Source organism: Bactrocera oleae, chromosome 3, assembly GCF_042242935.1.
Source record: "Bactrocera oleae isolate idBacOlea1 chromosome 3, idBacOlea1, whole genome shotgun sequence".
Taxonomy (NCBI): Eukaryota; Metazoa; Arthropoda; class Insecta; order Diptera; family Tephritidae; genus Bactrocera; species Bactrocera oleae.
Genome location: NC_091537.1, coordinates 56,427,754 through 56,455,477, shown reverse-complemented (window position 1 = coordinate 56,455,477; position 27,724 = coordinate 56,427,754). Strand labels below are relative to the sequence as shown.

Genomic DNA, 27,724 nt, shown 5'->3' with positions numbered 1-27,724 from the left:
TGGAAAGTTATGAACATTGCCTTGTATTAAGTAGTATAAATTTATTAAATTCTTCTAAAAAGTAGGAAAAAATTTCTATCGGCAAAACTCTGAGAGTTACATTAAAATATTATGCGCCATTGAAATAAGAGGAAACATGGGCGATGCGTTAATTTCTTAGTAACTTAAAAACTTAAATTAATAATGATGTTTTCAATAAGTGCGATTTTGAGAGGTAAATATTTCGGTCGAAAAATTTGGTTTGGTTCGAAACCCAGTTTAGCGTAGTTAAATCAATGTAAAACAGGGGAAATGGATGTCACCTTAGGAACAAAAGTAACTAAATAACAGGTATCAATGTAAAATTATTGCTTTAAAGAAAATGAGTTCGAAAGTCATTTTTTTAACTTTTATATTTTAATTTCCCGTTTATTTTGTTTTGTTTGTTTGTTAGTTACCAAAATGACAGGCGTTGTCACAGAAGAGCTTAAAACTTTGGGTGGTACACAACACCACTTAATTTCAATTATTTCTAACGATACTATAATAAGGAACTTTTTAATAAAATATAAGAATACGACTAACACACAATTGTTTTTAATACCACTGTACAATATGTAAATGATATGAGACTCATCAGCTTGAGATGCTACAGGTTTATGAAAAAATATTATCGAAACGCAATCGATGATAATCTCATATCCGGATAATATTGATTATACAATTTAAAAGTCAAGTCTTCGGTAATCAAAGATTATATTTTGAACAAATTCTTAATTAAAGCCTATTGGATTAATTATATATAATAATGGCAATAACAGGACTTAAGTAATAAAACTTAATCTTATACGCTTTAAAAACTAATAAGACACAGGTTCAATAATAATCAAGTCTATACATAGGAGGTGTGTTCAAAGGAAAAGGTGAATTTTGATTTTTTGAGGGCTGTGTACATTCGATTATCGATATTTTGCCATTGTTATAATCGGACACATATGTTTATCATGTGGTTGCATTAGGAGCCAATTCCGATTAGTAGTTTGTTTTTGACAACAGAAAAGGTTAGTCACGTTTTTGTGTGCACTTCGATTTTTGACTTTTGAAATAAATAGATTAAAGAATATGTATTAAATTTTGCGTTAAAAGTGAAATAAAGTGATCCAAGGCACTTGAAATGTTGACTGTGGCATTCGGTGAGTCCACGTCTCAAAAACGTGTTTATAAGTGGTTCAGGCGCTTTACAGAAGGTCAACAAGATGTTGATGACAATGAGCATCCTGTTGGTGTAACCGCGTCAACAAGCGAAGAAAACATCGAAATGGTGAAAAAATTGTTTTGGAAATGTTAATATATATCGATCGGCTTATGCCATCACATTTTTTCGAATATTTTGGGCATGAAACGTATGGCAGCGAAGTTTGTTCCTAAATTGCGATAATGCACCAGCTCACACATCAATGCTTATTCGTGATTTTTTGGCTACTGCGACTTTTTCCTATTCCCAAAACTGATGAAACCAATGAAAGGAAAGCGTTTTACCACAATTGATGAGATCAAGTCAGAATCGAAGAATGAGCTGATGGCCGTACCGAAAAGCGCATTTCAGAAGTACTTTGAGGATTGTAAAAAGCGTTGGCACAAGTGTATTATATCCGAGGGGGACTACTTTGAAGGGGAAAAAATATATATTGATGAATAAATAACCATTTTTCAAAAAAATTCCAAATTCACCTTATCCTTTGAACACACCTCATACATATATTTAATTTATTTTCGGCCAAAGGCTTCTTGGAGAACTCGAATATTTGGGAAAAGGTTTATGTTTTTACAAAAATGAGAAATTACTTCTTAGTAGCTTCATTCAGAGTTCCGAATTGTTTCAAAAGATAATGAAGAAACGATTAGAATCAACAAAATTTAAATATATAAAAGGTGTTTTTGGGGTTTTTATTTGAAATAATAATAATAATAAAATAATGAAATAAAATGGCTAATACATATACGTATATATTGATAAAATTTTTGATGATTGAACAACATTTCGGCTTATGACCCCCGTTCCTTGTGAAGACCATCCCGTTCCCATGACAGTCGGGTCTACGTAACCGCAACGGACCCGGATTTTTATCCGGCCAAGACTGTCAACTCGGCATAATTCTGCCGCTACAACAACAACAAGACCATCTCGTCGGTGCAATTTTCTAGAATGGCCGGCGTTATTGCACCAATAAAGCTTCAAAAGTTGGTTTCCAACTCGTTAGTCACAGCTAGATTATTAGACCAGACAATTAACTTGTCATACTGCCAAAATAAAATGGTCTAACATAGTAACATCACGTGACCTAAAGAAGCAATTGATAAACTCGTTTCTTAAGGGCGTCGGATCATTTCAATCGAAAAAAACGGTATCTTCCAAAACTGTCTAAAAACCTATACGTATATATTAGCTATGATTTCTCTTATTAAATCTTTGAAGCTCGTTTTCTGAAAACTATGTTTTTGTAATTGGTGTGCAGGATAGCGCGTTACCTATCTCATCTATTAATTTTATTCAACTTCTATTTTAGAAAGTATGGAAAACTGCTCTATGTGAACCAAAGATATAAACAATTATATAGCTTTTTGTAATTTTTATAAGTTAAAACATGCACAAATTTTACGTTGAAAATCGTTTTTAAAGTTCAAAGATAGAAAAAAATTATTAATTTTCAGTTTTCATTGGCTTTCTGAGGGTTATATAGAGTAATAAAGTATATCATACAACCTACGACAAGTTCCAGAGCAACATGGATTCCTTTGCCATTTTTCAAATTTTTGAGTCTTTCAATCATTAAACAAAGACTTTCAGATATGCACTAAAATATATAATATTGTCTACAGTGTTTCTTATTTTAAAAATAAAAATTCAAGTAAGCGATTTTTTTGTCTCTAAATGATCTGACCCTCTTTAATTTAATTCGGTCGCTAAAACTTCATCCAAATAAAGTGATGGATTCACATACAGCACGTATGACTTGATGCACCGTCTTGGAAGATGGAACTATTTTACACTTCGATGATAGATTTGCCTGCAAAGCTCAGTAGTTGCGGTAACGAATCCATCTCCAATTAAAATACGATAGATGTTAACTGTTTCGCAAAACATGTATCACAAGTTTTCTTATTAACTTACAAGTTAAATATGCTTAATTGTCGACAATGATGTGAAATCCTATACCTCAATACACAACACGTGATATATGAACGATTTAATATAATGAAAAATCATTTTTTTAAATGATTACCCATGTATACACTATTAACGCTAAAAGTGGATTCAATATAATTTGATAACATACATAATTTACCTGTCGGATTCTTGTTATAAATTTGATTCTCCGTGCGAAGGCTTCCTGTATCCATAAAACTTATCGGCTTAGACGTTTCCGTAACGGAAGATGATCTCCTTCTAATGTTATCTCCAATAACATCTATTCTCACAGACATTGCACTATAAAAGTAACATTAAATTTAAAATATTTTTAATGTATATTAAAAAACTATAATTTTCTTAATGTATTTTACTAAAATTTTACATGTTTAGTTGTAGAACTAAATAAGATATTGATTTCATAATAAATAATATGAAATAAAGAACATGAAAATTTCGTTTTTAAAAAACAATAGAAGTTTTGTTCGGCTAATAATTTTTTTGTAATACCATGCTACAAAAACAAACCGTAATAACTTTTTTTTAATCAGTGCATTACATTTATTTTTTTTATTGTATAGAATATTTTATTTTATTTTGCGTAATTAATTGTTTTGAAAAATTACGGAGCGTAAATGAAATTCATACTCAGCCACGCATATGCGACACCTAGTTATAATATTATTCATTGCGGCCTGAAGGGTTGAAGTCGGGATTGCCTCAATTATCGATTTAATGGACTGCTTCAATTTACGCCACTTCCCACACATCGCATCAATCAATTCATTTATTGAGAGAATACTTCGGTGAGCGGATAATTTCACATTTTGGGCCGGTCGCTTGGTCACAAAGATCGTGTCATATCACGCCGTTAGACTTTTTCCTGTGTGAATATGTAAAGTCTTAAATCTATGCGGACAATCAACATTTTATGAAATTTGACAAATTTGATCTTTCAACAATCTCTGGAGTTGTTATTCGACGATCTGCATCGACCAACGACTTTATTTTATCCATATCGGCGTTACGAGGCCTCCGAGGAAGTGGTGCAACCTCAAGATCGAAATTGCCGAAACGAAATTTTGCAAGACAAATTTGGCATTGGCGCACATCTTCTCCGTACACATCACGTCATTTTCGCCCTGCTTGAACTGCATTTTTACTCTTTTGATAGTAAAACAGTTAAATAGAGCGAAAATGCTGTTTACGATTTCCATCTTCTATAGGGCACCAAACAAAAACTATTTCAAAAAATTTAAGAAAAATTACATAGTTGAACGGCCCAATAGTATATTTTAATGCCCAAAATATGTACAACTTGTCCACAAACTACCCCACCTCCCATATACTACATATAATAGTTTGCCTGGAAACATGTTCTCGAGTATTCTAGAGTATTGCCAAAAGTAAATGCGATTGATCTAGACCAATCCTCAATAAACCTAATATAGTGATTTGCGACTTTCCAGCTGTCTTTAAATCCCAAGTAGTGATTTCATTCCACTAGACTTCAAACCGTTTAAACCATAAACGTCGAGTATATGCTGAATTAGGAAGAATTTAATGAAATTTATACCGATTCAAATACAAATTTGCTGTGCTATCTGTATAGTTAAATTTACTGATTTTGAATTCATATATTAAATAAAGGAGGGGTGGACGTGTTGCAATCCGATTTCACCCATTTTCACACTAAGTTTTATTGATATAGTAGTAGTAGTAGTCAGTAGCTTGTGAGATATACCAGATGGTCGGTTGAAAATGAAAAATATGAAAATAAAATACTAATTTTGAATGGGAAAGTAAAAAAAATGTATTCAAAGTATTGGCCATTGCTTTTTACACATTTTGACCACCTTTCTGGCAATTTGTGGATACCATGCCAATACAAATGTTCGTCTTTTGAAGTAAACCAATCAGACACCCAATTTTCGACTTCTGCGTAGGAATCAAAGTGCTGCTCAGCCAAAATGTGTTCCATCGATAAAAAAAAATGGTAATCGGAAGAGTCCAAGTCTGGTGAATAAGGCGGGTGGGGTAGCAGCTCCCAGCTAAGTACTTTGATTGTATTTTCGATTTTGCTTTGTGTTCAGGTGCATTGTCGTGTAACAATATTACTTTGCCGTGTCTTCTGGCCCATCCTGGTCGTTTCTATGCATGGTCAATGCATGTTCAAATTGATCATTTGTTGTATGTAGCGGATAGTATTAACAGTGTCACCAGGTTTTAGAAGCTCATGATATACCACACCCTTCTGATCCCATCAAACACAGGGCATTGCCTTCTTATCGAATCGGTGTTTTTGCAGTCGATGTTGATTCTTAAAATAAATCCATTTTTCATTGCCAGTGCCAATTCGATGCAAAACTGGGTTTCTTTCGTGTCTTTGAAGCAAATTTTCAAAAGTGTTTTTTGGTTTTTTTATATATTATATATTAGCTCATGATGACCCACGATTTTCTCCGTTCAGGATTCTTAAAATAAATAATTTTTTCATCGTCAATGACAATTCGATGCAAAACTGATTTTCTTTCGTGTCTTTGAAGCAAAATTTCACAAGTGGTTTTTCGGTTTTCCATTTGTCTTTCAATCAATTCATGTGGGACCCATTTTCCACACTTTTGAATCTTTCCCATAGCTTTCAAACGGTTTGAAATTGTTTGTTGGCTGCCATTTGCTTTTGACCCAAAGTATCATCTTCCACGTTCTTCATTTCTCACATCAAAATTATTATATCTGACCCTTTGAAATCATCTTTTACATGTTGCTTCTGATAGAGCATGATCACCATAGTCCTCGAAAAGCGTTCGATGCGACTCTGCAGGACTTTTCTTCAAATGGAAACAAAAAATGAATGCTTTCCGCAAATTATCACTTACCGCTAACACCTGGTAAACACTAAACTTATTAGTAAGCGGCATCACGATCACTTTTTTTTTAGCCATAGATGCACACCCTATGTAGCATAATTTGGGACTGTATAGCACTTTTTATTTTTCTGACTGACAGCGTTTAGTGGGCGCGCCATTAGTCCGTTTTTGTCCATCTGGAATAAATCCCTCCTCAGAGTACCAAGGAGCATGGGTATCAAATTTAACAAGATATCTTATATTACTCAAGTTATTGCTTGCCCGGAGAGAATGAGGTAAAAGTCTTGAATTAAATTTGCTTTAAACAATCATAAGTTAAACAAAATTACTATGCAAGATATTGCAAAAGTATAAAAAAGGCTTTTCCGTATACGCAGCACATCAGATTTGGACCCAAAAATCAAAAAGAATCAAAACTAATGTCCATTTTAATATTAATATTTACTTTTTAGGCTGGCAACATGAATGATGTTTCGATTAAAATTAGTTATACAAGGTGCGTTCCAAAGTAAACAGGACTTTAAAAAAAAATACAGAACAGACGGTTTTATCGGCAAAATCAATTAATTTTATTCTAAATAGTCTCCTTCTGCTTTAATACAGCTTTTTGAACGGTCCAAAAGCATGTCCAACGAGTGTTTTAGCTCGTTGCCCGGTATGTCCGCCAGTATGCCGGTGCAAGCTTTTGACTTCCACGTCTGCATAACGCTTTCCTTTCATCGGCAAATTCATTTTTCCGAAAAGATAGAAGTCGCACAATGCCATATCAGGTGAATACGGGGAGTGGTTGATTGTTAAAATGTGATTTTTGGTAAAATAATCGGTCACAAGCGTCGATCGATGAGACGGCGCATTATCGTGCAACAAACGCCAACTTCCAGCTTCGCGATATTCGGGCCGATTCAAACTCCAAGATAGAATACCGCATTAACGTTTTGGACGGGTGAAACATATTCTTTGATGACAATACCCTTGGAATCACAAAAACAAATCAGCATTGTCTTCACTTTTGACTTATCCAGGCGCGATTTTTTGGGTTTCGGCTCCTTTCTCATTTATGTCCTCACGACCACTTTGAAAACGTTGAAACCACTCGTGCACTCTGCTACGGGATAGGCAATCATTGCCATAAACTTGTTTCATCAATCCAAACGTTTTGGTAAAAGTTTTACCAATTTTAAAACAAAATTTAATGTTGGCTCTTTGTTCGAAGCTCATTTTCGCACCTTTGACAAACACATACTGACACTTAAAACGCAATAACTTCACTTCCAATAGATTAAATGTCATGAAATTTTTACTGGAAGTCGATAAAGGATAGCAGATTCTAACGCACTAGTCGACATATAGATGGCGTCACTAGAGTTTACTTTGTTACTTTTTTACTGTTTACTTTGGAACGCACCTTGTACAATAGTTCCTTATACCCAAAAAAAAAGAGTTTGATTGATCTGAAATGGAGTTGCTCTAACTTCAATTCAACTGAGTGGAGTTGCAAACCGTAACAATCAATTTGTTTTATAGAAAGTAAGAAGTGTCCTGTTAATAAATACATATAATATTACGTTAACCTTTCCTAAACTATATCTACTTGTCAAAACTAAAAAAAAATGCTTCATTTGCTATATTAATAACCTAATATCTAATAAGCTCAATTAACAATTGTTGTCAAGTCTTTGGAATTCAAAGTTGAGCAATACCTTGATATCATTTTATGCATACTCTGCGCGACTAAAGGATCTTCTGTATCCATCCACAGTTCTCCAGGTCCTATAATACATTGCCGTCCAACTTCCATATAAAAAAGGCAATGTGAATCTCCACATCTGAAATTAAATGATATTTAAAATTCAGAGTTGTAAAATAAGCGTGAACTTGTATAGTTTTGCGATATTGTTTGTAAGGTTAATATAATGATAGAAATGTAATAAATTATAGTCAAATACTACATCAAATTCATCCGCAACATAGTTGAAAAGCAATATAAATTGTTAAAGTAGTTTAAAAACTAAGAATTGTACAAAGAGACTATTAGAAATATGTAAGTACTATGCCCATTTAATTTATAATTTAGCGTAAAGATAGAGCCACATTGAATAACAATTTTGAACAAAGTTGAAGTTATACCAAAAATTCAAATTTTGTTTCAATATGAGTAGTTATTTTATTAAATACTTATTGTATAACCATGCTACATTAAAAATATAACAGTGCTAGCAACAGAGTCTTTGGCTGTAATATGTTATTATATTATATAATATATATTAATCTACAAAATGTAGTAATGCAATTTAAATTAGATGCTTTAATTGATCTTTGGAGACCAAAGAGTATATTTTATTTATCCTATCAGCTGACGGTTCTTTGAGAAGTTTGACATAAATGGAAAAATAATTTCGCCTAATACCTCAAAAAGTATTGCCGTGATTCAATATGTGTTCTGTAGATGTAGATGTATTCGTGAAATCTTCACTTTTTTAAACTGGCAACAACAATAAAATTGTAATTAAAATTATTTGTAGCTCGTAACACCAAAAAAGGTTTTTGTTGATCTGAAGTTGATTACTTTAACTTAAATTCAACTTATTAGAGTTGCAAACCGTAATAGAGACATTAGTCTAAATTTTAGTCATACTATCACATAAATAGACAATGTAAATCCTTAAATATATATTTCAAACAAAAAAGTATGAAAGTAAATATTTAAGAAAGTCGTAAAGTCGGAGATCAATTTGGTAAATTGTTCAATTAAATTCTATGGCTAGTATATCTTTATGTATATATGACTACTACCGATGCCGCTTTATACAAGGTGCAATTCAAAAGTTTCAGGACTTTGATTAAAAAACGAATATTATTTGTGTTTTTTTTTTTAAATTTATTGGTCGCCTTCAAAATAGTCTCCTTCCGCCTGAATACAACAATATGGCACGTTCAAGAAGGTTATCGAATGACTTTTTTAGGTCATTTGTCGGTATAGCGTTGAGGATGGCGGTCGTCGCCTTTTGGATGGCATCAACGTCAGCATAGCGGTTTCCTTTCATGGCCAAATGTAGTTTTCCGAACAAATAAAAATCGCAGGGTGCCATATCAGGCGAATAGGGTGAATGGTTGATAATATGAATGCGATTTTTGGTCAAATTGAATGTTGAATTCTTAGGTCTTTTTCGTGTTGTTTCAAAGTGTGCGGGACAAATCGAGCACAAACCTTTCTGAGGCCCAAATTTTCTGTCAAAATACGATAAATCGACGATGCGGATATTGATAATTCCGATTCCATATATTAAAGCGAGGATTTCGGCTCTTTTTTAATAAATATACGAACAATTTCCGTGTTTTTTTCGTTCACAACATCTTTTGGCCGCCCCGAACGTTCGTCGTCTTCCAAGTCCTCCCGTCCCTCTTGAAAACGTTTAAACCACTCGTGAAAACGGCTACGGGATAGACAATCATCGCCATAAACTTGTTTCATCATTTGATGAGTTTTGGTAAAAGTTTTACCAAGTTTAAAACAAAACTTAATGTTGGCTCTTTGTTCGATGCTCATTTTCCGACCGACACTACAAATGTAATGTCACATGTAGCGCGATATCTCAGCTGTTATATAAATTTTATACGAAAACACTGAAGAATACACAATTGAGGGATAACAATTTCAGACAGATGGCTAGAAGCCGCGTTGTTTAAAAAGTCCTGGAACTTTTGAATTGTACCTTGTAGAAAACCTGTAATACCAGCAAGTCTTGTGAAGATGCTATTTTTATATTTTGCTCTTAGAAAAGTAAAAATTTTAACTGATGAAATATCGTGCACTACTAATGATTTTTATATATGTACGTACTCAGTCAAATTATGTTACTAGTAAATGGACCTACAGACTTGGAAGGACATTATACATAAATATGTATTTCAAAATTTTTAATGTACATAAGCGTATACGGTATATTATTTTGACCGATTTTAGTATAATAAAAGGGGAAACTTTAGTATACCATCCCATGATTTCAGGGTTAAGAGGGGTATGGTTATTATAGCCGCCAGAAACTTATAGTTTTCGAAATATTTGCATTTTAAGTTAAAAATTTTGTCTTACAATTTCTCGATTTATAGTTAATTTTTCTTTTATATTATGCACTTATTGTACACTAACACTTCACTACAATGTTTCTACATATTTATTTTAATATTTGCTTTAAATAAGAATTTTATTTTTACACAATTTTCGTTATATGCACAATAACAAATGGGTTCCATGTTGACAGATAATAAGTGTTGCCATATCCAAACGAATGAAAGCAATCAAAATAAATAAAATACCCAATTACCCTCTTCAAACTTAACTTATTTGCACAATATTTACCAATTCAATTTGAAAATGAAAATAATGACAAAACGGACAAAAAAAGAAACAGCACCTTGTTTATTTGTAACAATATCCGTTATAATCCGTTATAGAAAATGAAGTTTCAATAGACTGATATACCCTCTTTAACCATACTTTTTTTTGGTTAGATTTCCTATTTGCATTGGCTTGCAAAAAAAATAACCCTGGCCAATCCGACAGCGGGGTGGTCGTTATCCCTTTCGTGTCTTATTTCTTTCTGCTTTGGCGGCCTTCGGCCGCGCCTCAAAAAATAACACTGGCCAATCCAATACCATGGTTTATTAAGAGAAGTGAAAGAACAAAATTATGGTTCATGTATTTGGGGTATACTCCTCTATTATTCATTTTAATCCTTTTGCAAAATATAATTATATATAAATATATATAAAATAGACCCCTTTTAACCCTGAAATCGTGGGATGGTATACTAAAGCCGACCTTAATAAAGATGTAATAAACCTAATTATAAGTATATACCTTCTGATGGTGTTTAAGGGAATATGTATATCCGTGGCTCTAATACATCCTGATGACGATTTTTCCGGACCAATTCTTATAAAAGTGACAGACTTTGGCGACAAACATACATGATAGTTTCCTATAATTTTCCTTTCTTCTGCCAAGCTTTTCTTTTGTACAACAACTTGCCAAACGTGATCTAAAAATACAAAATATTAAATATGTTAACTAAACATTAAAATATGTAATTGTTTATAAGCAATATAACATAGGTCTCAGGCTTCTTTACAACACTTTATATAATATCACAAATATTTACCTATAGTATTGAATACAACATAACCTCATATTATATTAGTAACGGGGGAAAGTGCACAGCGACATCATAAATCTTTACTAACGAAAAACATAATACTAATCGAAATATTACCACTTAATTTATTAAGATGTCTTGCATTTAAACTGATATAAACCCAACCAAAGCGGAGTATAGATAGTATAGGGTATATAATAGAAAAGTCAGCCAGAGAGTAAACCACATTGTTGTCATGAAAACAAGTCCATTTAATTTCACTAAAATATAAAATCTTTACCGATATAACCTGAATGAACCCAATTTTTTCAGGTAACTCGCACATTAACAAATACATTCGGCATAAAGTCAATTAGAATAACGAAAATTTTTAAACGACAGACATAAGCAGCTGGGGTAATTCATGGACGGATTTTACCCAATATCTTCAAAAAACTACAGTTTATCTAAAAAATATATTCACTTGACTCTGTTCAGATTCACCTGCGGCCACGCGGTACTTACCCCTATTTTTATACTCTCGCCACTTGTTGCTACAGAGTATAATAGTTTTGTTCCCCTAACGGTTGTTTGTATCACCTAAAACTAATCGAGTTAGATATAGAGTTATATATATATAAATGATCACGATGAAGAGACGAGTTGAAATCCGATTGACTATCTGTCCGTCTATCCGTCCGTCCGCCCGTCTGTGCAAGCTGTAACTTGAGTAAAAATTGAGATATCTTTATGAAACTTGGTACACATGTTTCTTGGTACGCCCTAATAAGTTTAATGTGCATATCTCTTATACCACTGTTATAGCTATAATAACAAAATTCACTGGGGACAAATGTTTTTAGCATCTCTATCAACGGTGTGAAAATGGGTGAAATTGGGTGACAACCCCGCCCACTCCTCATATAACGGTACTGTTAAAAACTACTAAATGCGCGATAAATCAAGCACTAAACAAGCCAGAGACATTACATTTTATCTCTGGGATGGCATAAGATGATTTTATAGGAACCACGTTCAAAATTAGATAGTGGACGTGGCACCGCCCACTTTTAGGTGAAAATCCATATCTTGGGATCTGCTTAACCGATTTCAACCAAATTCGATACATAATATTCTTCTCATATTGTTGTTGTTATAGTACGAAACATTTTTGATAATAAGATTTTAAACAGCGAATTTCAAACGTCCGTCAGACGTCCTTTTTAATTTAAATAAGTTAAAACCATCTTTTAGTTATGGCTCAGACATGATACCCTCATGCTTCTTAAAAAATAGTGCCAAATATATTTACTTGCCTTTGACAAGGATATTTAATTCCTCTCTTAAACACGGTATATTTCCTTCAATATGGAAACAGTCATTTATAATCCCTTTGCATAAAAGTGGATTTAGATCCAACATTGAAAACTATAGAGGTATCGCAAAACTATAAGTTATACCTAAACTTTTTGAAGCTATCATCACTGACCATATAACCTTTTCGATTTCTCCGTTAATTTCCTCATCTCAGCATGGATTTCGTAAAGGGAATTCGACTATAACAAACTTACTTGAATTTGTAAACCATGTATCATTGGGTTTTAGGGAACATAAGCATACGGATGTTATATACACAGACTTTAGCAAAGCTTTCGATAAAGTAAATATCTCGATTCTCATACATAAACTTGATCTGCTGGGCTTTCAGCCAAGATTCCTTCAATGGGTATCTTCCTATCTTTATAGTAGAACACAACGAGTGATATTACAATTAATGTTTCTTCTGGTGTTCCGCAAGGTAGTCATCTTGGCCCGATTCTGTTCTTGTTGCTTATTAACGATATCTCTTCAGTAATAGAATTCTCAAAAATTTTATTATACGCTGACGATGTAAAGCTTTTTAAATCATACACTTCAACTGAGGAAAGGTGTCTGTTGCAAACAGACTTAAACAATTTGGCTGCATGGTGTGATAGAAATGATTTGCCATTGGATCTCAATAAATGTAAGATGATGTGCTTTTCCCGTAGATCTGTGCACCCCTCTTCTTATGTAATAAAACACCATATTCTAGAGCAAGTTTTAAACTATGTTGATTTGGGAGTTAATATTGACCCTAAGCTTAATTTCAGTCTTCATATTGATACCATGGTCTTGAAAGCAAAGGCTGTCCTCAGTTTTGTTAAACGTTGGTCTAAAGAATTTAGAGATCCGTATATTACTAAAACACTTTATACAACTTTGGTTAGACCTATATTGGAATATGGCTCTGTGGTATGGAACCCTAACTACCAAATCCATTCTGACAAGTTAGAGTCGGTTCAAAAACAATTTTTACTTTTCGCCTTAGCGCATTTCCGATGGGATGCTAGGGTAAGTCTACCTCCATACACTAGTCGTTTAAAACTTATTAATCTACCTACACTTTCTAGTCGTAGGGAAATGCTTGGCATAACATTCTTAGTGAAACTTTTGAATGGAACTGTTTGCAGTTCTTTTCTCCTGTCTGAAATTAAATTTAATATCCCGGTTCGCCTTTCGAGGCAGTTTAGACCTTTACTGCTAAAATCCTGTAGATCAAATTTTGAACTAAACGAGCCATTCCGCCGTATATGTCATGATTTTAATTCTCATTCCAGCACATTTGACTTATCTGACTCACTTTTCAAAATTAAAAAGACTTTATTGTTTTCTCTTAATAAATGAAAATGTAACAATTTATTATATTGTTACTTTAGATCTTAGCTGTTGAAATTTTTGTTTCTGTAGCTAAGCAGTTTTAGATCTCAACATTTAAAAACTCTCTTGCCTTTTCTGACTCGGCTGATTCCGCACGTATGCGGATTGCGCCCCTCGCGTCGGTTGGGCGGGAGGAGGGTAATCGTTGGGTTATTATTAAAAATGGGCGAAAGCGGATTACATCCACGCTTACTTCCCATATAACATCATTTTAAATTCATCTGATTTTTTTACTTTCCAGTATGCAAATCAAGCAACAATGATTATATCGGCGTAAAACTTTGCGTGAATAATACGTTTAAAGTATGCCACCTTGTGACCGAAAATTATTTAAATTAAACAAAACTGTTCACGCCCCTAGGTACTGAATATGGGGACCCCAGTGCCTATAGTTGACTTTTTACCGAAAACAAGGCGGCAAGATCCACAAAGAAATCTAAAACGAGTATAACATTTGACTTTGCGAGAGTATAAAATGTTCGGTTACTTCCGAACTTAGCCCTTCCTTACTTGTTTTACTTAAATTTTTTTTCGGATTTTTTCGTTCTTTCGGGATTGGCGATTTGGGTGTGTCACCGCCTATATTTTGACGAAACCTTATATCTCATCAACAAAACGACAAATTATAATCAAATTTGGTAAATAGCATTACTTTAAACACTTTATTTTACAGTAGAAAATTATATATTTCCTATATTATTACACAATTTTACTTTTATTTTTTAACTTGAATGAAGATATCGAAATAAGACTTTACACAGGTAGTGCCTCCATCGTATGGCACCTCCATGCTAATAATGGTAAAAATCGCACCATAACCTACTGATACTGAATATAAAAACCTCAGTGCGAACGAAACACATAATTTACAGTGTATAAAAAAATACATACATAAATATGTTTTTACGATGCACATAGAATTGTAAACTAAATGTGTACACACAAAAATAAATTCATATCTCGTAAGATAGATAATATACAGACATGCAAATGTATTGAGTTGTACACTTAAGGTAGTAGTCTGGTAACTTGCATTTTTTTAATGCTTTTTTTGGAAAAAATAAAATTAAATCAGTTTCATTTTGTAACATATAATAAATAGTGTGTCAGAGTGTACAAATATATTATTTAAAATTTTTTTTTTTTAATTTTTTGTTTCGTAGCACTAAAGTGAGCGCCTCAACAAAAAAAAAATGATGTGGCTGGACCCGGTTATTTAGTCGCTTGAGGACATCTGAAATAGAAAAGCTTGTAATCCTGGTTTCATTAGGACTAAATAATTTCGTTGAAAATTAAATAAATGGTTGATTTCGAAAAAAGTAACATCTTTTAAAGTAGAAATCGGGCTGTAAAATGGAAAGTTAGCAATAAAAACAAAAAGATTTTCATTCCTGCGAAACCTATTGATGAGTATAATAACATACTCCAATTTCTATCCAACCGATTGGGCAGAAAACTTTTTATCATCCGGGCCGACCCCGGTTTAAAGTTTCAACAACAGATTAAATATGTTATGTAATAACAGTGCGTACTACTACGAGACGCTTACGTATAGGTGCTATAACTTCGTCAATATTTCGATTTTCGTTCTAAAATTTTTACAGTGTATTCTTAACATATATTGATTTTTATTAATATTTTGAAAAACAAAAAGTCGATTTTTCCTAACCAAGTTACCAGACTACTATCTTAAAAACAACCCTATATTGCATGACAATTAAACAATATGCATATAAAACATGTGTACACTAAATACAACTGCACCTAGATAATTGTAAAAGACCCATGCATTGGAATCTGAAGTATACAATAAAAACGGAATACATATTTACACATATGTAGACGAGCACACAAAAATATATATATATACGTAGTTAATCACTTAATTTAGAAAATGTATATAAGTAAGAACATACAAAAAAAAATTCAGATTCAAATTTGAGTTCTCACGTTACAAACCTTTTTAAAGTAAGGTCTGGAACATTGGTCCTTCGAAGCCTAAAAAAGAGCTGACCAAATTAAATATAAATTGAGCCGGAATAGCAAAGACTATCCACATTTACAAATATACATACATATGTACCATATATACAGTATATATGTACATAAATACTTCGCATAAAAATTCGTAATATCTATTTAAAAGTCATTAATAAAGACTTAATCGAAGAACAAATGGAGAAATTTAAGTTAAAATACAATATGTAAATTTCCTGGAAAAAATAAAAGAAGAACAAACAAATATAAACCTACAGAAAATTAAAATTCCAAAATTTTATGAAGATGAAACAATGGTCATCAGCGACTTTTTAAAAGTTTAGTGCATAATTCGAAGCACTTTACTGAAGTAGCAAAGATGTTCCGATTGAAGACATCGTTAGGTGGAGAACTGGTAGATTAATTCAACATCTACCAGTAACGGAATCGAATTATTTAGCTGCTTGGCAAATTTTCCAGGAAAGATACGAGAATATAAGGCTACAATTTACAGCACATGTAGACAGACTTCTTGATAAGCCAAAAGTAAATGTAACAAGAAAAAACGTTAACTTCGGTTGCGCCGAAGCTATAATGACCTCCACAAATACAAAGGCCCCTTACAAGAACTTGATTCCGAACGTTCAATTTGTATGGCAGCTATATGATATAGTGATCTGATCTGACCAATTTCTGTGGAGAATAATTTGTTGCCTTAAGCAATAACTCGTGCCTAATTTCGTGAAGATACCTCGTCAAATAAAAAAATTTTCCATGCAAGCACTTTACTCCGATCGTTCAGTTAATATGGCAGTTATATGCTACAGTCATCCGATCTATACAATTTCTTCGGAGATTAGATTAATGCTTTATATAATAATACATGCCAAATTTTGTGAAGATACCTCGTCAAATAAAAGAGTTTTCCATACAAGCACTTCCTTCCGATTGTTCAGTTTGTATGGCAGCTATATGCTATAGTCATCCGATCTATACAATTTCTTCGGAGATTAGATTAATGCTTTAAATAATAATACATGCCAAATTTCGTGAAGATACCTCGTCAAATGAAAGAGTTTCCCATACAAGCACTTGATTCCGATTGTTCAGTTTGTATGGCAGCTATATGCTATAGTGGTCCGATATCGGCCGTTCCCACAAATGAGCAGCTTCTTTGTTAGAAAAGGACAAGTGAAAAATTTCAGATCGATAGCATAAAAACTGAGGGACAGACGGACAGACAGACAGACGGACATGGCTAAATCAACTCAGCTCATCATGCTGATCATTTATGTATATATTTTATAGGGTCTCCGACGTTTCCTTCTGGGTGTTACAAACTTCGTGGCAAACTTAATATACCCTGTTCAGGGTATAAAAAGTGCAGCAAGCGTGAAGCAGCTTTTGTATACCAACAAGGAGTGCATTTATGCATTAAAAGGACTGAATTGAAATTTAAACGATGAACCAGCCATAAAAATAAAAAAATGTGCAAAGCCTAGATGATATTTTCCGTTTTCTCGAATACCAATATCAAGCTCTCGAAGTCATGCGAGACAGAAAAACAGCTAAATGGACATTTTATATAGCTGCACAAAAACGTGTGTATTTTGCAAAGTTCGTAGGAATTATGAATGCAAAAAATTCCAGATATTGATTACGATGAATCGTTGGAGATTCTTTTTAACAAGCTATGCTATATTTGCCTTGACCATATATATGAAAGCAATTGTTATAATTAGAAAAAATTTAATAAGTGTGAAAGAAGTATCATAATTTACTGCATTATAATAAATTCCAAAAAGGTAAAAGAACAAGTGAGGAAAATGTCGCAAAAAAATCCTTCAATGAATGATGAAAAATTCGGAAACGGCAATAATTCTAACAGCAGCTCAAATAAGAATGAAGACAGCAAATGGAGAGTACGTGAGTACGTGACATTGCATGCTCTAATCGAACAAGGATCACAAAAAAATCCGTAGCTTAAATACTTCATTTACTAAAAAGAAGAGAAGTAACTGAACTACAAGGCTTAGGAAATACCACAAGTGGGAGTATCCAAATTCAAAATAAACTTTGAAATCAAGCCGAGATCCCTAGCGACACAGTATACAATGTCAGACAAAACATTTAAATGGGATATAGAACAGTGGAAAAACTATACCTTAGCTGATTCCAACTTCAATAAGTTGGATTGAATCGACGGCGTTATTGACCGTTCCCACGACAATCTAAGTAACCAGAACGGACCCGAATTCTGCCGCTACAACAACAACAACGTCGTTATTGCTGTATATGCCGTATATCCTGACATACTAGAAAAAGGCATATTTAAGAAGGATGGTATACTACAAGTATTGGAAATAGAAGACACCACAATTCTAACAGATATAGCAGATGGTAATGCATGCCTAAAAATTTGCATGGAGAAAACTTATACCGATGCAACTAAAGTCAAAAATATTGAAGCTGATATTGTAAGCAAACAGAAGATTTGGGTAATTCTGAAAAAAAGGCAATCAAGAAAAACTCAACAGTAGCTGCCATATTAGAAGCAGATAAAATTCAATGGCATTTTGGGGAACTTAAAGTCTCCAACGATGGTGATATAACAGCCGATAATTCTGATTCTGGTACCAAAAAGAATCGTTCTTGACGTGGTGCTGGTGGTAAACGAAGTAAAGGCAAATCAACGGCCGCAGTAACACTAGACCCAAAAGTCAAGGAGAAGAAACGTATGGAACGTCCACTAACAAAACGCCCACAACAACCACCTAGCAGTGAAGTGGAGTATGTTAAAACACAAAAAAGGAAACGAAAAACCAAGAGAACACTACCATTCGATGAAAAAGAATAAAACCCGACAAAATACACGAATGCGAAGAATTTGAACAAGTATTTACTCACAGACATCAATCAGAAAAACGCAGAATTAAAAAGATCTGTCATTTGAACTTCCAGTTAGACATAATTAAAAAATTACAATAATAGGCGAGTTATATTAAAACAACACAACTTTGGCCCCTGACAGGATGTTCATAAAAATATGAACAAGAAAACGTAGTTACCATGAGATAAACATTAAACTTAACTTCTAAAGCAGCGCTGCCCCTGTTGTTTATGGGGAACGGTTGACATTCCGTTCCCACAGGAAACAAGTGTTTGGTCAGCACTTTCCGATTGCGCATGCAATATGGCCTTCAGGTGAAGAGTCATTTTGCACTTTATATCTAATTTGAGAATTTCGTGTTATTAGGGATAGATAGCTTATTTGGTGCTAACTCCTCCCACCTTAAATTCTAACGTCCTCGTTCGACGCTCTTACAAATAATCTTGACGAATTTTAAATACCAATTTCATTTGCATTGGTTTCAGTTACATCAGAATTATTTCTAAGTTTCATTTTTAAACCTTAATATTATTAGAATTAATATTACAAAAATGGATAATATATTTATTGAGAAAAATACATTATTTTGTTTTCTTAATAGATTCAAATGTATAGATTCGATCGTTTGAAAGTTTTTTATTGATTCTAATGAAAATATTTCTTCTAAATTATTATATTTAGATAGTGCCTGTAATATTGCTGTTAATGGCTTTTTTTCTGTTATTATGTTGGAGTTGTACAATATTCCATCTATTTCTAAGCTAGCATTATGATATTTAATTAAATATGTGCCATTTACCATTAAACTTTCATTATCATTTTCATCATCATTTATATTAAATCATTAAATTGATTTAAAACAAGTAAGGAAGGGCTAAGTTCGGGTGTAACCGAACATTTTATACTCTCTGAGATTTCTTTGTGGATTAACTGATATTTTCGGTAGAAGGTCAACTATAGGCACTGGGGTCCACATATTTAGTACTTAGGGGCTTAAACAGTTTTGGTTCGATTTAGACAATTTTTGGCCACAAGGTGGCATACTTTAAGCGCATTATTCACGCAAAGTTTTATCCCGATACAGTCATTGTTGCCTGATTTGCATAGTGGAAAGTGAAAGAATCAGATGGAATTTAAAATGGTGTTATATGGGAAGTAGGTGTGGTTCTAGTCCGATTTCGCCTATCGCAGTATGACATAGAAACATGAAAAGAACGTTATCCACCGAATTTGGTTGAAATCGGTTAAGCAGATCTCAAGATATGGGTTTTCACCTAAAAGTGGGCTGTGCCACGCCCACTGTCTAATTTTGAACGCGGTTCCTATAAAACCATCTCATACCATCCCAGAGATAAAATTTAATGTCTCTGACGTGTTTAGTGCTTGATTTATCGCGCTTTTAGTAGTTTTTAACAGTACCGTTATATGGGGAGTGGGCGGAGTTGCCACCCGATTTCAACTATTTTCACACCGTCAATAGAAGTGCTAAAAACATTTGCTTCTAGTGAATTTTGTTATTATAGCATTACCGGTTTAGGAGATATGCACAGTAAACCTATTAGAGGCGGGACCACGCCCACTTTAAAAAAAAAAAAGTTTTAACTGCAGATGCCCCTCCCTAATGTGATCCTGTGTACCAAATAACAGTCTTGTATCTTATTGCGGAGCTTAGTTATGGCAAGTTATTTGTTTTTGATTAATGGCGTTTTGTGGGCGTGGCAGTGGTCCGATTACGCCCATCTGCAATACCAACCGTCTCACGGTACCAAGAAACATGTCTACCAAGTTTCATAAAGATATCTCAATTTTTACTCAAGTTAGAGCTTGCACGGACGGACAGACGGACGGACGGACGGACGGACAGACAGTCACCCGGATTTCTACTCGTCTCTTCATCCTGATTATTTATATATATATAACCCTATATCTAACTCGATTAGTTTTATGTGATACAAACAACCGTTAGGTGAACAAAACTATTATACTCTGTAGCAACAGGTTGCGAGAGTATAAAAATATGAAGTCGTTTGAAATTTCTTCGACCGATTTTATATGTTCATTAATTTTCGCACAATTTTCCGTTTTACTATTTAATAAATGTGTGATACATGCGTCATCTGATAAATCCTTTACTGCGTTTGTAGAGGAAATAGATATGCTCTTATATGATTTACAATTGGTATATATGCCATAAACTTTGTTTGGACATAATAATTCTAATTTAAACATTATTTTATTTATTATTTCGTTTTTCTTTATTGGTTATATTTTTGAAGACCTACATTCTTTAATTCCCGTTGTCGGTAAACTTATTATATAAATTAAACAATTTTCGTTTGCTGCTAATTTGACTTCAGCGAATTCTAACGCTTCGTCTACATTAAAAAATGGTATATTTTCATTTTCTATAAATTTTTTTGTTATATTAATTTCTTTATCTGATAATATAAATGCATTTACTATATTGACTTTGGCCCAATAAATTGCGTAAGCCGTTTTGGTTAATTCTTCATTTCTAATTTCTAATTTGAATTTGATGGTTAAAACTAAGTCATATTCGACCTTTTTGTCTTCTGCAATTGTTTTTGTTAATTTATTTGTTATATTAATTAATTCATTTATTTTGTTATTCATTAATTTATTTATAATAACTTGTTGGTTATTATTTTCTAAAACATTATTCATTTTGTTACTTAAGATCTTATAGTCGTTATGGTCAGGATTTCCTGCTATCCATTTCCACGCGGTACCTATAAAATCTAGTGATCTCTGTTGTAATTTTATTTATTTTAATTAAATTTAAGTAGGTTTTGGATTGATTTAGCAGGGATGATAGAATAGGATGAAGAGGGTGCGCCATTAATTTTTCCATTACTATTGTTTCAAGAGTACTCATTTTATTTTCGTACTGTTCTGTCTATATAATATGAATAATGTTAAAATTTCCTGTTTGAAATTTTGCTGGACCGATGTCTATTGTTATTAATTGGGAAAAACTGTAGTCTAGAATTTGGTCATTTGCTGTTGTTACCGCAGCAAAATATCTAAAAAGGAGATGATTTTTTTTTTGTTTTTTTATTTTGCCGGATTGTGTTGTAACTGTGGAGTTATGATTTTACTTTACTATTTCTTTTTTATATTTTGAAGTCAGTTTAATGCCGTATCTTTTATTAATTTTGATATAAATTGTTTGTCCAATGTTATAGTTTTTAAATGGTTTTCTGTTTTTATTGTGAAGAGTTAAATCTTGTTCCTGTTTCTATCTCAGTCTCTGTATATTATTTTGTCTTGCTTTTTCATATTGCTCAGGGTTGGAATATATTCTTCGTCCAAAAAATTATTCGACAGGTTTTTGTCCTGTAGTTGAATATATTGAATAATTGTATTCGTAAACTGCTCTCTCTAGAAGTTCTGGAAAGGATCTCTCTATATTCTTTAATTTTAAACATCTTATTATTTCTGATAAAGTGTAGTGGAAACGTTCAACTTATCCATTAACTGTGCTGGTGTGTGGAAGTATTCTATACATACTAATCCTAAGTTAATATTTTAACATAAAAATTATTGAGTTTACATTTAAAGATTTTTTGTTGTCTATTATAATATTCTGCGGTACTCCAAAATTTAAAATGATTTGCCTAAGTGGTTCTCGTATATCTTCTGAAGATCTTGATTCTATTAATTTTGCTTGTGCGCATTTCGAAAATTTGTCAACTGCTGTTAATATTAAATTTTTATCGGCTATGTATATATTTATATGCACTATTTGTCCTGGATATTTTGGAATTGAGGTTGCGTGAATATCTGGATTATTACTTGTAGGGTGTCAAGCGTATTCATTTACTGCGCCAATGCCGCATTGTTTAACTATTAATTTGATTTTTCGTAACATTATTGGAAAATAAAATTTTTCTAAAATTTGTTTTTTATTTTCTATTGCATTTCGGTGAGCTCTTTCTATTAATATTTGGTTTTCATGTTCTTCATTCGATTCTAGGTCTTTACCTTTTGTTTGTGTGTGTCAAACTTTGTAATTACTAAAATGTATTGGGTAAATTTCTTGAATTCTGCCGATTTTTTCTTCTGAAGCCAATATTCCATTTACTACTGAAGGGTTGAGTCGTCTTTTTAAAATTGCTAATAAGACTTCTGTATTAATCGTAAGATTTGGTTTTTGAAAACATTTATTGGGGCTTCTACTGAGGGAATTAGATTATGAGATGAGCTGTCATCTGAGTTTGTGGTTACTGATAATAAGTTTATTTGAAATGGTTTAGAGAGTGCATCTGCTACTATGTTGGATTTTCCAGGTTTATATTTTAATTCAAAGTTATATTCTTCTAAAATTGATTTCCATCGCTTTAGTTTTGAATTTTTATTTTTGATACCAAGTGCAGAGGTTGATGATCAGTATGTATTATAATTTTTGCTTGACCATACAGATAATTTCTAAGAGAATTGAGAGCCCAGATTATGGCGAGCATTTCTTTTTCGTTAACTGCATAGTTTTCTTCTGTTCTGTTTAAGGTTTTAGAAATAAAAGTAAATTTAATTAATTTAATTTTGTCGAATGCTTCTTTAGATTCTTCTGTTAATTGAATATTCATTCACTTTAGATGGGTTTGTGGAAATTTCAGCAGATGAAATTATAAATCCTAAGAATTCTACTTGATCTTTATAGAATTCGCATTTGTCTGCTTGAACTTTCGTATTAGCTTTACGGAGTGTATCCAAAAATTCTGTCAATATGTTCTGAGTGTGATTTTGCGTATTTGCAAAATATTTTTATATCTTCTATATAAACATAACATATTTTTCCAATGTGTTGTCTGAGTTTATCGTCTAATGTCCTTTGAAATATGGTTGGGACATTTTTTAGTACAAATGGTAGTGAACTCATATTTTCCGTTGTTCACAGAAAAAGCTGTTTTCTCCACGTCAGATTCTTTAAGTGAAATTTGATGGAAACCACTTTTTAAATCGATTACTGAAAATACTCGATTTTCCCCTAATTGTGACAGTACTTCGTTTATCTATTATCAGATATATGGGATATCTGTCTGCAATAGTAATCGTATTTAGTTTTCTGTAATCAAGAACCAGTCTGAATTTCTTTTCGCCTGATGCGTCGTCTTTTTGTATGTGATCTGTATTTCCTAATAATACCGTCCTTTAGTAATTTATTTGTTTTTCTACTTCTTGCTTTAAACTAATAAGATATGGGTAAGATTTTGAGTAAATAGGTGTGTCTGAATTTGTTCTGATTTCTGCTACTACTTTTGTTGTATAAGTTAATTTTTCGTAAGGTCTGAAAATAAGTTTTTGTGTTTTTGTATAAGTTCTTTATTTTCGCTCTTTTCTGAAACATTCATATGCTCATCACGGATTTGGATTGAATTAACTTCTTGAGCCTTATATTGGTGGAGCTGAATTTAACGTCTATTTGCTACAACCATAAAATTTTCTCTAGTATGTATTACTGCTGATAATTCTTTTAGACTAGTATTGCATGCACTTCGTTTCCAAGTATTGCATGAAAGGTTGAAAGAGCTGATTTTAAGAGTTTTAATTTGCATTCTTCTATATTAAATAAATTTAAAAAAGTGTGATGGGTAATTTTTATTTTATCGCCAACAAAATTTGCATAAGAATGGTTATCATTTCTTTTAGGATTCGGTACTAAACCTGATTGGATATCATTTTTATTGAAGCCTGTGTCTACTAATATTTTTAAAATTTGTCCGCTCTTCGTTTTGTATTTGAAATAAGGCAACGAAGAGCTATTTAACCTAAAAAATGTACATCAACGTCAGATCTAGGAATGGTTCATTCTCATACCTATGTGTTGTATCGGAAGGATTGTAATCGTGTCGGTTTGTATAGTTTATAGCGTTCGTTCTTAAGCTAACATCTACATCCATTGGCTGAGGAGGTTTTGGTGGTCTTGGAGGAGGGGATCTTTGTTGTTGTTGGTTGAATAAATTGTTATTTTGAAAATGGATGTAAGGATTGAAATTTTGATTTGGTGGTGGAATGTGAGCTAGTTCGGGATGGAAATTAGTTTGGAAGAATTTTTGGTTTGTTGTTTGGATATATTCTGGTTGGAAATATTTTGATTGAACGAATGGTTGTTGTCGAGAGAGTGGTGGTAAATTGTATTTTTGGTTATTGGCATATTGTGCTCTGAAACTCTGATTTTCGAGTTTCAAACAAAGGTGTATGGCTTCGGAAAGACTTTTTGGTTCTCTAATTTAAAAAAGTCTCAGAGTCTTCTAATAAAGGTATCTAGTGCTTTAGCACGATAGTTTTCTGTCAGTAGATGTACTGCTTCTTTTCCTACCTCCATGCATCCTATTTTGTTAAGATCTAAGGATAGGTGGGAATATACTTTTTGATAGAATTCGTTGATGAATAATCTACCTTGTACAAGACAGGACATTTGGTATTCTAATGCACCTATGTCTCGTTTGTCAGCATAGTGGATTGTTAGGCAACAAGATATTGCCGTCCAGGGGTTTGTTATACGATTCTAGAGCTATGTCTGCTTTCCCTATTATCTTGTTTCTAATAACATTTAGTATACCAAAATATCGGGGCGTTCCCTTCGTAAGTTCATATATCCTAAGGATACGTTCTACGCTTTTTTTTCAGGAACTGAATTCTGAAGCGTTCCCTGAAAACTCTCTGAATGAACGTACCACGTTGGGAATTTTGTCCATTTCACTCATGTCATTTCTAAATCTTTCATCTATTGTCTGGTCTGTAATGTTTTGATTTGGATTATTGTTAAAAAAAGGATTGAATTATGTTTTGTACGTCTGTCTAAAGAATTTGAGTGACCATGTTTTTTATTAAATTATTTAATTCGGGTGTTACTTGGGAAACATGGTTAGGGGTGGTTGTTTGAGTGGGTGTAGGGTTATTGCTTAGCAATGAAGGTCTAATCATATTATGGGGGTAAGTAATTTTGATTTAATGTTATAAAAACCAATTTTTATTCTTATTTAACTTCAATAAAATTAATTTCTTTTGACTTTTTTTTTTTTGTATTATAGATTGTACAAGTCTTTGTTTATAAGTATATATTTATTTGTAAATAATCTCTGGAGGGTCCTTTTTTTAGTGGATCGCAGAGTTTTTTTTTTTGTTATAAGCTGGAGGGTTCCCCCGTAGGTGGTGGATCGCAGAGTTTTTTTTTTTGTTATAAGCTGGAGGGTTCCCCCGTAGGTGGTGAATCGCAGCTTGAATATTTTTTATTATAGGGTGTACGACCCTCGTTTTATATTTAGATATAATATTTAAAGTAGAAATTACTCACAAATGTTTAAAATTAATTATTTATATTTATATATATTATATTGAAATTATTATATATCTTGAACTTACAGTAGTAGAATCATCATTTTGGTGAAGCGGCTGACGTTTTTATCCTTCGTCGTCCTTTTTGCGTCTGCTACTAAGGGGCCTCCTTCTTCACACTCTTCTGTTCGGTTTTCAAATATTTGATGTTTGTTCGCTGATACTGTTCACTTCCTCTTTTCCTGGAAGTGATAATGCTTTTCCCATGGCTATTTTATTATATATTATTTTATTAAATATATTTTTCTTTCGCACTTTTTTCGAATATTTATTTATTTTTTTTGTGGCACTTTATATTTTTTTTTGAAAGTTATTTATTTTTTCGTGGCACTTTTTTCCAATATTTATTTATTATTTTTGTGGCATTTTATATTTTTTTGAAAGTTATTAATTTTTTATGGGTACTTTTTTCGAACATTTATTTATTCTTTTTGTGGCACGTTATATTTTTTTTTGAAAGTTATTTATTTTTTCGTGGCACTTTTTTCGAATATTTATTTATTTTTTTTTTGTGACATTTTATATTTTTTTGAAAGTTATTTATTTATTAAACTTTTATTAATATTCCACACGCGGACCGCTTTCTCTATTGGAAATTTACCGAAAAAACTGCTTGGGCTTAGGTTTTGTCGTATAAAACCATGAAAAAAATACAAAAATATATTTTTTATTTTATTGAGCAAAGCATCTTTATTGAGTGATAGTTCTTTTTACACTAAATCTTAATTTACTTTTACTTAACATTAAACTTAACTTCTAAGGCAGCGCTGCCAATGTTGTTTATGGGAAGCGGTTGACATTCCGTTTCCACAGGAAACAAGTGTTTGATCAGCACTTTCCGATTGCGCGTGCAATATGGCCTTCAGGTGAATAATAATTGCTTCGCTTGCGCACTCACCTTTTGCACTTATTTGCACCAATTTAATTAAAAAATGAAAACGGAAATGGCTTGTATGAAAAAGCTTGTGAAAAAAACATGGGCGGAAACTTGCGGACGTCTCGTCGGTTCGATTCGCTGACTAAAAAGGGGAGGTCTGGTCCTCTGTTAGTCCCTTTAGAGTGTTGGGTTGTGTAGAGTTGTGGTGTTTTTTTTTTTTTTTTTTTTTTTTTTTTTTGTATCCGAAGGGGGAATCTTCTGAAAGATACTGCCACAAGTGACAGCATGCACGATTCATACCGTACGCTAAGTGCACCTCTTTCGGGACCACGCCCGGTCCATATTTTTTAATATGCCAAACTCGCGCAGCGGTACGCTTACGTGCTAAACCCTTAACTCCGTCAGCTTCGTATGTACCTTGCGGGACTACCGTAAAGTATATCAAGGTTAGCTTAGCCTATGGGCTCTTCCATCTCAGTGTACTTATACTCTATTTATTGCTCTCATTTCTCTCTTTCGCAGCCGTTCTGCTCTTCTCAGCTCTATTAGAACTTTTGCGGCCAGGTCTTTTACGGCGAGCCACACCTGCTCAGACCGCAGCATATGTGGTACTAAGTTATCCGGTGATACGGGTTCTGCTATCTGTTTTTCTAGCAAGGTCCTTTCCACATTATATCGCGGGCAATAGAAAAAAATGTGTAGAGCATT

At 32.9% G+C, this 27,724-nt stretch overlaps 1 protein-coding gene across 5 annotated transcripts in view; it reads right to left on the bottom strand.

Annotated features, from left to right (window-relative positions):
- LOC106623728 (insulin receptor substrate 1) overlaps positions 1 to 27,724 on the bottom strand; it is an 82,129-nt gene that overhangs the window by 27,644 nt on the left and 26,761 nt on the right. For 4 of the 5 annotated variants that reach the window (XM_070106655.1, XM_070106654.1, XM_070106653.1 and 1 more), the window contains exons 3-5: positions 10,901 to 11,081; positions 7,740 to 7,865; positions 3,318 to 3,469 (exon numbers count right to left, since the gene is read on the bottom strand). In XM_070106655.1, the coding sequence (XP_069962756.1) occupies positions 3,318 to 3,469; positions 7,740 to 7,865; positions 10,901 to 11,081 (459 nt within the window). The remainder of the gene's footprint in view (positions 1 to 3,317; positions 3,470 to 7,739; positions 7,866 to 10,900; positions 11,082 to 27,724) is intronic. The other variant, XM_070106652.1, reaches the window with a different exon arrangement.